Genomic DNA, 14,572 nt, shown 5'->3' with positions numbered 1-14,572 from the left:
ATGAGGATCCTTGCTGGCTACCTTCATTTCTACTTCATTCCCTTCTTACTCAGCGGGGCACATGGATTCCTAATGTGGAGAACACCTCCAGCCTTCCTGGTTTATAACTACTCCTATTCAAATCTCTCCTCTGTCTCAGAAGCACGGGCTCCAAAAACAGCAAGAGCTCTCAATTTCTCACACAATGCCATTGAAAAAATTACCAAGGGGGACTTGGAAGGATTTGACTGGCTGGAAGTTCTGGACTTTTCCTATAATCGGATCAGGGCTGTTGAGCCTGGAGCATTCCAGACTCTGCTCAGCCTGGTTTCTGTGGATTTATCATTTAATGATGAGAAGCTGCTTCTGTCAGATCTCCCACCCCACCTGAAGCTCTCACCTGCTGGCAAAGCTCCGAGGTCTTTGCAGCTTTCCAGGAATTCTGGCAGATCCTCAGGGGCTGCTCTGGAGCCTTCTGCTCCTGCAGAGGAGCTGTCACGTTCTGGAGTTCGGTCTCTCCTGCAAATCCTTAGCCCCAGGCTCAGGAGAAGCCCAGGGAATTTTCTTAGGAAGGGAGAGAGGAACACAACAGCCCTTCCCACAGCCCCACCTGAGCCCACCCTCTGTGGAACTCCCATCAATGGGACACTCAACCTGTCCCACAGCAACCTCACCCAGGACGAGCTGATGTTAAAACTGGACGAGGATCTCTGCAAAGCCCAGCTGGACAGGATTTTGGAGCTTGACATCAGTCACAACAACGTGGAAATGGATCTTCTGTATCTGTTTACGCTGTTCTTCCACATGGAAAACACTCTGTCCATCGATGCCAGCTTCAACAAGTTAACCATTAACATCCTGGATCCTTCGTCCTTCTGTGAGTTCCCATCCCACCAGCTTTTGTTCCTAAACATCAGCAACAACCCCATCAACAGCCTGGATACGCTGTGCCTCCCTTCCAGCATCAAGGAAATTGATTTGTCCTTCACCAACATCAGCCAAATACCCCTGAATTTTGCTAAAAAATTGGTTAACTTGGAAAAAATGCATGTTCAAGGCAACCACTTCATCTACAGAGCATTCTCAGAAAGCGAGAATGCGCTTCCAATGTGCACCCCTCCCCCTGGAACTGTGCACATCAACGCCATCTCCTTTGTCAGGAAGGAGGTTGGGACACCCATTGAAAGCCTTCCAGACAAAGTTAAACACCTGAAGATGTCCAACTGCTCCATTGTGGAGCTGCCAGAGTGGTTTGCTGACACAGTGGAAGAACTGCTATTTCTGGACCTCAGCAGCAACTTCATTTCTGTACTTCCCAATTTCCCCCCCTCCCTGCAGCATCTTGACATCAGCAACAACGACATCAAAGTCATCTCCCCCAGCCTGAAATCCCTCTCCAACCTAACAGTATTTAGGATTCAAAATAACAAAATTATGGGTGTACACACAGAGCTTTTTCCATCAGCCTTAAAAAAATGTGATCTTAGTAAAAACAAGGTGAAGGTGTTGTCCTTAACTTCTGCCCTGGAGAAGTTGGAACACCTCAATGTTTCTGGGAACCTGATCACACGCCTGGAGGCTGCTGGCCACCTTCCTGCACTGACCAGCCTGGACAGCAGCCACAACCTGATCCCAGAGCTGCCCGATGGCTTCGGGGCATCCCTCCCAGGGCTGAAGTACTTCAACCTGTCAGGGAATAAGATCTCCTTTCTGCAGCGTGGCTCTCTCCCAGCCTCTCTGGTCGAGCTGGACATCAGCGACAACGCCATCACGACCATTGCGGAGGCCACGTTCGGCCCGCTGACGAGCCTCAGGCTTCTGGCTGTCCAAGGGCACCACTATTTCTGTACCTGTGACCTGTACTGGTTCGTGAACGTTTACCTCCACGATCCCCAGCTGGAGATCAGGGGCAGGGGGGCCATGAGGTGCAGCTTCCCCCCGCAGCGCCGGGGCTCCCTGGTGGGCAGCAGCCGCCTGACGCTGCTGCGCTGCTCCCTGGCTGTCCAGCTGGCCGTGACCGCTGCCGCCGCCAGCCTGGCCGTGCTGGCCCTCACCCTGCTCTGCTGGAGGCTGGACGGGCCCTGGTACGTCAGGATGGGCTGGTACTGGTGCATGGCCAAGAGGAGGCAGTATGAGAAGAGGCCAGAGAACAAAGTCTATGATGCCTTCATCTCGTACAGCGAGCACGACGCCAAATGGACCAAAGAGAACCTGCTGAAAAAGCTGGAAAATGATGGCTTCAGGATATGCTACCATGAGAGGGATTTTAAGCCAGGGCATCCTGTGCTTGGGAACATTTTTTACTGCATAGAGAACAGCCATAAGGTGCTTTTTGTTCTCTCTCCCAGCTTTGTGAACAGCTGCTGGTGCCAGTACGAGCTGTATTTTGCCGAACACCGGGTCCTGAACGAAAACCTGGATTCCCTCATCATGATCGTGCTGGAAGATCTCCCACCCCACAGCGTCCCACAGAAATTCAGCAAACTCAGGAAACTGCTGAGAAGGAAAACTTACTTGAAGTGGAGCCCTGAAGAACACAAGCAGAAAATGTTCTGGCATCAGCTAAAAGCTGTCCTAAGAACAACCAACGAGCCGCTCGTGAGAGCGGAGAACGGATCTGCTCTGGAGATGCAGGAGTTGGAATGAGACCCATGGAACTCTGAGGGCTGTGACTGGAAAGCCTGTGGTGAGATAAAAGCATTTACCTCCTGCAAAGGCTGCTGTCATGCCCAGGGGTTTGTCTGGGGGACTGCAGCACACTCGTTATTCCCTCTGATAAAGAATTGTGACGGGATGAGACCCGAGCACTGATAAAAAGCCTTTTCCTCCTGGATGCTTGAATTTGTCCAGCTATTCCCAGCATTTCTTTAAGTGCTGTGGATGTCACCTGAAAGGAAGAACTGCTCAGGTCATGCTGCATGTCCTTGCTGCCTTCCTGAGGTGGTGGCAGTGAGGAGTGGTGTCTTAGGACTGATTCCCAGTTCTGGGACGGCTTGAGGTGGGAACACGCCCTGTGTGCAGGTAAGAGAGCCACAAACCATGCTGGTGCACAGGGAGCAGCTCCTTTCTTTGCTTTGGCAAGAGGAGAGTAAAGATTGACTTAATGTAGCCCTCTGAGAGAGACTTAAACCCACTCTGCTACAGACTGTGGGTTCAGTGACTGCTGCAAGAGATGAGACTTGAAAATCTTTAGTAAATTCAGAATAAAATATACAACCAGACAGTACAAAAAGAACCAGCTGAGTGTGGTGGTCTTTGCTGTTAAATGATTGGGGTGAGCCGTGTTTAATCACAAATCTCTGGGGAATAAGCAAGTTGTGTACATTATTGTTTAGATTTAGGAAAGTTCCATCTCACACAGTCACCCTGACCCATTTCCAGTGGACTCAGTACTACCTCTGCATGGGCCTTGCCCTCACCTAGTGCCACTTGATAATTTTATTTATTGTGCTTGGGAAAAAAAAAACCAAAAGAAATTCAGCTGATCCAACTCTCACATTCAAGGGAAATCAACAGACTGTGACAGAAAATAAACACCAGGTGAGGACAAATTATTTGGTTTAGCATGACTTGGACTTGCTCCTGTGATGAGCAAACACAAACAACTTCCCAGTAGAAAATCCCCAGTCCAGGAATGCAGCATGTTTGGAACACAGACTGTGAAAAATTCCTTTTCCAATTCCAATTCCTGGCTCTGCTGTGACAAAACCAGACCAACACCAACCTGTTTGCTGCCAAAAGGGGGAACATGCAACAAACATCTCCACTGACAGAGATCCCTTGGAACTCAGTGCAAACCCACCTTTCCTCAGCAAAACTATTTGGCATCATCAGCTTTGAGATTTTATATATGAGGATAAACCCCACAATCCTGCAGGCCAGCAGCTGAAAAAGCCAACTCTTCACCACAGAGCTCTAGGGCTTAAAAAGACTGTGAATTATAGAAATATTAAATATTTTTGTTCATTTAAGCAACCAGAAGTCGCTTGTTAATTAGATTAATGAGCCACAAGTAATTAATCTGTTGTTTTTCTAATAACCTTTATGCTTTCCTCTTTCTAAAGCACTCAGTGGTCACATTTCTCACTTCCTCTCTTCCCACACATTTCCCACCTCCACATTCTGCTGCTTCCCTCTCAATTCCACTGCTGCTTGTTAACCTTGCAGTGACTTTACTGGTTCTTTACTGGTTCTGTGCTCAGCAGGCTTCTGATGGAAGAGACTAAGGGAAAAAAAAAAGGAGATGTTATACTCCAGGACAGTCTAATTCAACTACTTTATCAAAAATTTGATTATTTCAGTCAATGATTCACTGCAAAGTTGTACCTGCTTTCAAAATCCAATCTGGATTTATTACACCCATGAACCTCCCACAAAACAGCTATTTAGTACAGCTGCAACTGTAAGAGCAACTTAAATGAGGTTTTGTTCCTCCTGCAGATGAAAAGGTGCTGCACTTTCCTATCTGGCACTGTGACACTGTACAGATTAACACCAATGTTAATTACACAGGTGGTGTTAAGGGCACAGCTGGCACCAGGGGTTAACTGCCAAGAGCTTTGATGGGATTTCAGTTCTTTTGTCACACAAAGGCAATAAAACCTCCTGCTTGGCCCCTTTCTTGCTTTACTCCCACATGAAAACTCAATGCAAATGTTTAATGAGGTGTGAGTGGTTTAATTTCAAACATGTGATGAATTCATGTGATCTAATGGCACAGGAGAAGTTGCACATACACACAGCAAACCCCCAAAACTGCCTCATGTGTATTTTTCCCTCCAGTACGATTTGTACTGAAGAGAAATTCAAATACGGAAAAGCCAAACAAGATCTTTTCATTCTCTTTTGTGCCTAGTTTAGAAAGAACCACATTATTCATTTAGAGAAAAAAAAATCTGGGCAGAGAGAAAAGATTTATGGAAATAATTTCCATTTTACATTTGTATTAGAAAGTTGTTCACACTGATTTTATTGCAAGAAAGCTGGTTTGAATTATTCAGAATTAATTAATATTCAGTGTTAAACAAAGAGCAGTGTTCCAGGAGAATCTTGAGAACAGTTTGGTTAACAAAAAGCCTGAACCAACAACTCACAGACAGCAATGATGTGGACATTTTTTGTCTCTAAAGTAACAAATCACATTCCCATCACTGTCATTTTCCTGGAGATGTGGCACTTTCCTATAGCAAGGCATCAAAAGCCTGTGGCACAATTATTTTGGAGACACTGAGACTGCTGAAGTCCACAGAAGCTGAAAGGTGATTGCTTGTTTGGAAGAGATCTGGCCCACTTAGAGCAAGAAATGTCTAATTTAAATTAGACAGAGGGGAATTCAGGGGAATTTAAATGCCCCTGAATTGTTCTGTCTCCCATGGAATTCCCACAATAAGATACAACACAAATGGGTGAATTTATTAAAAAATACTTAACTTCTGTTATTTGCTCACTGTGTAGACCAACAGACAAAATTTCTAAGCAGACAGACGAACTCAAACTGATGTTGAGACTTAACAAAACTTCAAAAACTTGTCATTCTGGTTTTAGAAATGTTAGCAGCTGTCAGTTCTGGCTGTCAGGAATGGCCAAATCCCAATTTATACAAAGTCATGGGCAAAAGAGCAAGCAGCAACACGACTCTGTGCCTGACAGCTGACCAGTTAGGGAATTCCAGAGGTGACTGTGCTCCTCCTGGTGTATCAGTCACATAATATTGCAAAACTCATCTTCATCCTCAAGAAAATGCATATAATTAGGTAGTGCATGGTTATTTCTATCAGATGTAAAACACTTCTCCAAATTATTTTGGGATACAGAATGCCATCATCATTAAAGTCAACACCCAGCAGGTATATATATAAATACTGCAGAGGTTTGTCCCAGGGCCACACTTCCCAAATGTCCCTCCCAGAGGAAATAGAACACTGACCAGACAAAGAAGCCAAAACTGAAATCATGAACTTCAGCTGAGTTCATAGAAATTTTGCCATTTACCTCCACAGAAGCAGGGTTTCACCCTGTGAAAATAAAGGACTTTAGTCAATACTGAAAAACATTGATTCTTCCAACCTCCTGCAACGGGAAGAGTTTAAACTCAAATACTACCAAGCATCTCCCCAGTTCTTCCTTCCTGAAAATACAAAATAAAACTTGGTGTTGTCATAGGATGGTTTGGGTTGGAAGGGACCTTAAAGATGATCCAGTTCCAGGCATCACCTTCCCCTGCCCCAGGTTACCTTGAGCCCCGTCCAACCTGGCACAATGACATAATGAACCGCACAATCATGGCATCGAGGGTTTTTTTACTCGCCCAGCAGTAAAACTTAGTAACAAACCCAAAATATCCCCCTTGCTGGCTCTCCACGGCAACTCCAGAGCGCGTCAAAGAGGCGACAGCCCCGCGTTCGCTTCCACCGCGAACGGGAGCGGTGTTTCTATTCACTGGCAGCAGCAGCAGCACGGAGTTTGGAGCAGTTCCTCCCCGGAGCGGAGCGGGAGGCCCTTTGGAAAGGCCGGGAGGTGCCAAGGCTACACGGAGGGCAGCGGTACGAGCCTGGCAGCGCCGCATTCCCGCCCCGCCGTGCTGCCCGAGGGATGGAGCGCGGCGCCGCAGGGCTTGGCGAAGGCGGAGCCGGCGGGCTGCAGGCTGTGCGGGGTGCTGGCCTCGGCCGAGGGGCTGCTGTTGTACACGCTGTAGTAGGGCTCGATCCGCGTGTTCATGGGCGTGGAGCTGCTCTGCCCGTAGTGCTGCTGCTGCTGCCCCGCGGACGCCTTGGGGCTCAGCACGCTGTCCTTGGAGTGGCTGCCACCGCACGCCTGCTCCAAACCCTTCTTCTGGGCCTTCGGGGACAACATGTAGGCCGAGTTGGTCTCGTGGTGGGACGACTTGTTCCTGTTGACCTCCAGGCTGCCTTTGCCCATGGCTCGAAGCCTCGTCTTGTGCTTGCAGCAGAAAAAGACCAGGGCCACGCACTGCAGACACCAGAGCATGCGTCTCCGCAGCCCCGCGCTGTTGCGGGAATATATAAAGGGATTTAATCCCGACTTGAAAAAGATGAGGGTAAACCCACATAGCTCGAACTGGTAAAGCACAAAGCCACCGCTGCCGGACAGCATGTCCTGCACCAAGGAGATGGCCAGGGGCAGGCAGCACACCAGCACCGAGAGCACGATGACCACGCACGTCACCACCGCCTTGGAGTCTTTGGCCGTGGCCAGGTTGACGGCCGAGGCCAGCGGGAGCCGGCCGGGGAGCTTGGCATGGCCGTGGGGCGGCTTGCCGCAGCTCTGGGTCCTGTAGAGAGCCGGCACGGCCCCGGGCCCCGCGAAGGGCTGAGCCCGGGCGCTGCCCACGGCCACGGCGGCAGGAGGGCACCGCCTGGCCCGCGCGTTCCTGCGCAGGGCCTGGGCGATCATCGCGTACGACACGGACACCACGGCCACGCAGCAGATGAAGTCGGTGACATAGAGGTAGAGGATGAGCCTGCCCTGCCCGCGGGGCAGGCTGGCCATGGGCAGGCAGAGGCGGGAGCCGCGGGTGCGCAGCGTGGCCAGCGTGGCCAGGGTGAAGCTGGCGGCCCAGAGCAGCAGCGTGAGCAGCAGCGAGCAGGGCGCGGAGGCGGCGCGGTGCGGATGCTTGCCCAGCACCATGCGCAGCCGGTGCAGAGCGATCACCGCCACCGTCTTGAGCGACATGATGATGAAGCCGGAGCTGGTGAGGTGGAAGGTGAAGCAGAAGGTGCCGGGCACGCCGCGGGCCGGACCGAAGAACAGGACGAAGGCGAACATGGGGGCGGCCACGCCGCAGATGAAGAGGTCGCAGAAGGAGAGGTTGAGGATCATGAAGTCGAAGTCGGTGCGGAATTTCCGGAGGGCCGGGTCGAAGAAGGAGAGCAGCACGATGAGGTTGCCGTAGGAGCCGAGGCAGAAGACGAGGGCCAGCAGGGAGGCGCAGGCGGCCAGCGTGGCGGCGTGGGTGCCCTCCCGCAGCTCCGCGGGGCCGCTGCCGTTCGCGCCCAGCTGCTCCGCGGGCCCGGCCGGCAGCCGCCCCGACCCGTTCATCGCCGCCCGGCCCCTTCACAGCCCGCTCATCGCCGCCCGGCCCTTTCACAGCCCGTTCATCACCTCCCGTCCCCTTCACAGCCCGCTCATCGCCGCCGCGGGGCTCCCACCTTGCCTCCTCACCGCCCCCTCACCGCCGCCTCAGGGCTCCCGCCCGGCCCCCTCACCGCCGCCTCAGCGCTCCCGCCCCGCCATGGCGCCCGGCCCGGCCCCTCCCCGCTCCGTTCCGCTCCCTCCGCCGCGGCGGGGCCGAGCCGCGGGGACAGAGCCGCGGCCTCCCCGCACCGCCGGGCACGGGCGGCCCGCGGGAGGCGGCACCGAGCTGGCTCCACAGCCGCGCTGGCGCTGCATGTCCGCCGCTGCAGCTCGGGGAGCAGCGGTGATGCGAGCGGGTGGAGCAGCACAGAGAGTGGGCTAGAGAACCACAGGAGCGTTCGGGTGGGAAGGGACTGCAAGAGCATCTCGTTCCTCTCCATGCCATGGGCAGGGACACCTTTCACTAGCCCAGGTTTCTGGCCATGGACACTCCCAGGGATGGGGAAGCCACAGCTTCCCTGAGCAATCTGTGCCAGGGCCTCACCAACGTCTCAGGGAGGAATTTCTTCCTAATATCCAATATTAGAACCGACTGTCTTTCAATTTGAACCTATTCTCCCTTGTCCTGTCACATGCCCTTGTAAATAGTGTTGCTGCATCTTTCCTCTAAGTTTCCTTCAGGTTGCAATGAGGTCAGCCCAAAGCTTCTCTTTTCCAGGCTGAACAATCCAATCCCAATTCTCTCAGCTTTTCCTCACAGCAGAGCTGCCCCATCCCTCTGAGCAACTTGGTGCCTCCTTTGGCCTTGCTCCAGCAGCTCTGTCCCGTACCAGGACCCAGAGCTGGATGCAGTGTTCCAGGTAGGGTCCACCCAGAGCAGAGGATCTGTGCTCACTGTGCACCAACAAAACACCTGCCTCAACCCAAAACCTGCTCAGCATCAACATCAAAGCTCTGCATGCTGCTCCCGCCCTGCTTGCACTTCTGCATCCCTTTCCTGAGCCAGCTCAGTGGGGCCTGGGTGCCCTTTGTGTTTGCTCAGAAGCAAAGGCAAAGAACCTTCTGGGTTCCCATGGGGAGGGAAAACATTCAACATAATTTATCTGTTAACTGCCAACTGCTATCACAAATATAGTAGTGATGGATAGCTGAGCATTAAAGGGATGGTTTTGAAGTACTTACAGGGATGTGAACGTTCCACGCCTGTTCTCTGAGGCAGACACAGCTGAAGGGCCACCATGGCACTGGAAATCCAGGTGGAAGAGACCAAAATCCAGCCAGAAAAGGCACAAAAGCATTATGAAAATACAGTAGAGCCAGTATTTCTGACTTGTGCGTGCACTTGTCTTACAATCATTATATACACATTAATCTATTGTTTTAATAAACATCCCCTACCCCAGTGCTTGGTGCTTTGTAGAGCCATCCAGACAGCCACAAATGTGCAAGCTTGATACCTGAAAGCTTCCCAGTGCCGCCTGCCTGTTTCTTTTTCAATACCTTCATTTCTAAACCCCAGAGCAATATTTTTATATTATGCTGTCACCCTCTGGCTGGTGACAGCAGCCTGGCCTGTGAGCCTTGCCCTGCTAAACACACTCCCAGTGCTAATGGGGGTGGATTTGTTCTTGGGGCAAATGCCAGCAGCTGGCTGCAGCAGTGCCTTGCAGCCTGAGCAGGTGCATTTTGGCTTGATTTAGTCCTTAAACTGGTTGTATACAAGAGGGAGAAGGTTCAAAACACAAAACATGGTTTTCTGTGGCTTCAAATTATCTCCTCTCTCAGCTTGGCTGTCTCTTTATTTTCCCTTACTTGTATTTTTGTTGTCATTTGCAGTTAATTTGAAATCTGTGGGTGAATCTTGGCCCTCATTGTTTTTTCATTGACAAACTGGATCTCCCTTGTTGAATTTTGTTATTTATAAACATTAGAGGACACTTAATTATGGGATTAAACAGGAGTGACAAAATGTAACCCTAGTGCAAGAGTGGGGTTTGGTTGTTTTACCCCTCTACAGTTATTAACTGTGATTTGAAATGGAGGGGAAATTGTAGCTGGTTCAAGGCTGCAAGCCTTAGACATTCCAGCAGAAAATGAGAAGGGATTGTTCTCAGGGAGCAAGGGAATGAGCTGAGGCAAAAAGGATCTCCATGGGAGCGCAAAGCCCTGCTCAGCCCCTGTGGCACAGCAAAGTGTCTCACCCGTCTGTCCCTTTTAAAAAGGACTTTTTAGCTTTTAAAATAATTACCAAAGTTTGGGTGGGGGAGAAAAGTAGTGGGGGAAAGTGTGTTTTGCAAGGTGGGAATCACAAGAGCAAAACTTACCTTGCACAAGGTACAAGGGTATTTACTCTTTGCAGCAGCCAAGCCTTCCTTAAACTTTAATTCCTTTAATTACTTAAAAAGCACTTAAAAATCCAGTGCTCTCTAGAACTATCAAGCTTCTCATTGTTCAGTCTTGGAGTTCCTACTGCATAAGGAGAAACATTGTTCCCAAGGCATTTTTGACAACGGTTTTCTGCAGATATTTGCTGGAAATTACTTTTAATTGTTGAAATCTGTCCTCATCTCAGTCAAAGATTTGAGTCTTATGATTTTAACAAAAGAGTTATAGGAGAAAACAGCTGGAATAATAAAAGGGGAAATTAACCCAGAAAAAAAAAAAAAAAAAAAAAGAAATAAAAGCCAGGAGAGAATAAATAAGAGTAGCAGTGAAAAGCTTTTAACAGAATACTTTCAGGGTGAACTCAGCTGGGCTTCTACCTGGATTTATTGTAATATGATTGCACTTATTGCTAGAACAGATTTATTTGGTTTATTATTGCTGGCTTTCCTAAGAAGCCAATCAGAAATGATGGCATCTCACATTCCCCAAGGGAAGTGTGTGTCCAGCTCCATCTGCAGCAGCAAAATCTGCTCAGCAACATCCTACATCTTGCACAGAGTTTGTATTTGACATTAACCAGGCTGTAACTATCTCTGCACCAGTGCCCTGAGGGCCTTGCCTTGGATGAACCACCTGGAACCCCATCCTTGGAGCAGGGATTCCTCTGCCTGCTGGCACCTGGGAAATCTAGAGCAGGCTGAGGTAAAATCCCCCTCCTTTTATTAGAAACAGAATTATTAGGCAATTAGAAGTTGCCTTTCAGGTACTGCAGGATGCTATGAGGATGCAAAACACATCAGCTGGTAACTCACAGCAGGGTTAGAGTTAAAATCTTCCCAGGAGAGTGGCCAGCAAACCCTTCTGCTGCCACAGGGCTTGATTTTCCCCTTATATCTTACCAGATTATTGTGTTTTCCACAGCCCTGGGGAAAAGGGAGCTGGAGGCTCTGCTGCAGGATTCCAGGAAGCCCGAAGCTGTGGAAGGAAGTGTGAGACTGAGCAGGGTGTGGGATGCTGGGGATGCCTAACTGTGAAAAACTGACAGGAGACATCATCACATCATCCAGAGTACCCAGCACAGCAGTCCCAGCAGCCTGGGAGAGAAGTGAGAAGGGGGAAAGGGAGATACCTGGACATAACAGGAATAAAGTCATAATATACCAGAAATAAGGAACTTCATCCCTTTGCCTCTTTAATTAAAACCCAAATCCATTCATGAACTTGTTACCAACACAATCCACCAATGCTGAAACTGGGGAACAACCTAAAAGCACAGGTTAAAAGTCTAATTTGCCTACTTGTAATTTTCTTATATATCAAAATTAACGTCAAATATACCCACCTGATTATGGAAATAGGGGACATCACACCATTTAATGGTCTAGCAAGAGTCACTGAGCAGTACATCACTGGCATCTTGAGTGTTTAAAAACCAAACCAAACCCCCAAAAAATCCAACAAAAACCCCCAACCTCAACAAACCAAACCACCTCCCAAACCTCCCAAATTCTGCCTTACATCTTTTCTTTCTTTGGCGCTTCCCCATGATGGTCACAGGTTATCTGTGCAGTCTGACAGGTGGTCACTAAGGATGTCGAGGCTATCAAACTGTGCTCAAGACATTTTTCCCCTCTCCTCTCCTGTGCCAAGGGGAAAAATTCTCTCTTCTCGTGCTAGAAATCTCTCCCTCTCCAGACTGAGGCACTGCAGTTGGTTTATCTTGACAGCTTCAGGGAAGAGACAGTAAAAGACATCAGTGGTGAAAGTTCAGAATTCAGGATGTGGGTGTTGCTTGGGAAAAGTTAGGGAATAACTTTCCAGTAATGCAGTTGTGGTGTTTGGTGAAGATTTGGTGGTAAAAAATTGCTCCTGCATTTTCAGGACAAGAGACTAACAACCCTTCCCTCACCAAAACTCAACCAGCACAAGTTTGCTCACGCTACCACAGATGTATTTCATCCTATAAAAATGTATTTTGGATATTTTGCTGTATTTATTGGGGGATCTCTTTGGGTAAAACAATTTACTGTTGATTTATGAGGTGTTGGGAATTAATACCACTCCTGACCAGAGCATGATTCCCTACAGTGCACTGAAACCTCAACCAATTCCAGCTATACCCTGACTAAGGAAAGAGAAAAGAGATTCCCAAATACAGCACAAAGCAGCAGAGCTGTAGAACAGCACATGCAATATCTGCTCCAACACTTCATCAGCCAAGGATCCTTTAAAGATGACCCTCTTCAGCAAAGGCTTTCCATCACCTGTAAAGACTTAATTCCATCACTTGCAAAGATTTCATTCCATCAGCAAAACCCTCTCCAACAAATACCAGTTTCTCCAGTTCTCAGAAGTTAACAGGTGTTTTCCTGGCACAAGGTATTTTTCCATAAATGTAAAAGCTGATTTCCTAGACATTAGAACAAGATCTTTAATTAGTCCTTAATGATGCCTTAACTCATTAGCAAATCCCAGGACAAACACAGGCCTCATCCAAGCTCAAAAGCACTGTAAAAACCTCAAGTTACAGTCTCAAACCAACACATTTCCTCTTTAGAAATACAGGAAGATGCAGTAGTTACAAACAGTCCATTTATTGGGTCTTAAACTACGTACACAATTGAAATAATAATTTTGGCACTACGCTATACAGTGGTTACATCCGTGTGCTGACACTCCTTAAATACAGCCCCAGGAGCACTGCTGTGCTTGGAAATCTGGGATGAGCCACACAAAGGTCTCAGTGCTCCTGGGGGATTTTGCATGAAAAGATGAAACACACACCAGTTTATGAGTTATTTCCATGTACCTCACGTTCTATGAATGGATCACACCAGAATATGTGATGTCAGCATTGAGAAATGGCCACACGTGTTGCAGTAAAATCTGAATGAGACACAGACATGAGATACAGGAAAAGCAAAACAAACCCTCTCAAACACAAAGAGATATTCTGTTAAAGAAAATAATTTAAAAAACTAAGAATGGCATTTGTTTTGATACAAAAGCCAGAACCACTACTGTATTAACATCTAAGTATGAATCTTTACAAATTAATCTCACAATGGTGTTATGTAAAAGGTTGCAAACTGTACAATGTTTTGTCAATGCAATGCCTCTACAATTTATACAGTCTTTTACAACTATGTAACACATATTAAACAGCTTGTTAAACAGCCAATTGATACCAGTCTCTTAACAAAGCTGCAGGCAAGAAAACACAGAGCTTCCACAATCTTCAAACAAGATATGCTTGCTCAATCTTTAGGAGAATACACTGTTAAAAACTGCCTTTCCACACTGTGCATACATTTCATTCTGTGAATTCAACCACCACTAACAGTCCATCATTTCCTATCTGTGGGTTCTAATTACATGGAAACACCCATTTCCCCCTTAAAAATGCAGAGAATCATAGATTTTTTTTATTCCACATGTGATCAAGACACCCCTGAAGGCCTGGCCAGGCAGCAGGAGCTGCCCATGCTGCATCCTGCCATCCCTGCACTGCACAGAGCTCAGCTATTTACATTTGCACAAGGGAGAGAATACAAAAAGGCAATGCTGCCCTGAGGTGGACTGGATGGTGCTCAAATCCCAGTAGTGAAAAATAAAACTCTGAGGAAGGAAGGAAGGCTCCCAGGGCTGTGTATGAACTGGGGGAGGAGTTGCATCAGCAGAATTGGAGAGCTCCACTGGGAAATTCCTGTTTGCAGCACTCTCTGGTTCTGCACATCCTTAATGTGGGAACAGGGGGCAGGAGGAAGGGGTGAGGGATGTGCAGTGTAGGTCACTGTGTGCAAGGAAGCAGAAACAAGACTGATGTGTGGTGCAGGCCAAGGAGAAGGGTCTTGCCATGGACTCACGATGAGGCCCTGCAGGTGCAGCCTTGGGGCTCCCCCAGCTGCTCCCTGGGGAGGTGAAATTCCTTTTGAGTAGAACCAGGTCTCTACGTTTGTATTTAACAGTAGTTTTGATTAGGCATCAAGATTTCCAGCACAAAGTTCTCTACATGATCAATTTCTTTTGAGTTTCCTTTATTTCGCAGAAAAATTCCTACATCCTCATTTTCCCCAGGAGAAGCCTGAAAAGAAAGAAGAAAAAGAGTTCAAAA

General features: G+C 48.4%; 3 protein-coding genes across 3 annotated transcripts in view; 1 reads left to right on the top strand and 2 right to left on the bottom strand.

Moving 5' to 3' along the window:
- Nucleotides 1–2,625, top strand: LOC131556018 (toll-like receptor 2 type-1). Its single transcript, XM_058802398.1, has one exon. It carries the CDS (start codon nucleotides 1–3, stop codon nucleotides 2,623–2,625), a length of 2,625 nt encoding a protein of 874 aa, XP_058658381.1.
- Nucleotides 2,626–6,504: 3,879 nt separating this feature from the next.
- GPR75 (G protein-coupled receptor 75) lies at nucleotides 6,505–8,037 on the bottom strand. The gene has a single exon (XM_058802693.1). It carries the CDS (start codon nucleotides 8,035–8,037, stop codon nucleotides 6,505–6,507), a length of 1,533 nt encoding a protein of 510 aa, XP_058658676.1.
- Nucleotides 8,038–13,028: 4,991 nt separating this feature from the next.
- Nucleotides 13,029–14,572, bottom strand: part of PSME4 (proteasome activator subunit 4) — a 43,819-nt gene continuing 42,275 nt past the window's right edge. The window contains exon 47 of the mRNA XM_058802669.1: nucleotides 13,029–14,542. The gene's annotated coding sequence lies outside the window, so the exon portion shown is untranslated. The remainder of the gene's footprint in view (nucleotides 14,543–14,572) is intronic.

The sequence above is a fragment of the Ammospiza caudacuta genome, chromosome 3, assembly GCF_027887145.1.
Source record: "Ammospiza caudacuta isolate bAmmCau1 chromosome 3, bAmmCau1.pri, whole genome shotgun sequence".
Classification (NCBI taxonomy): Eukaryota; Metazoa; Chordata; class Aves; order Passeriformes; family Passerellidae; genus Ammospiza; species Ammospiza caudacuta.
The sequence above is the reverse complement of the archived record's forward strand: the minus strand, read 5'-3'. Positions and strand labels throughout refer to the sequence as shown.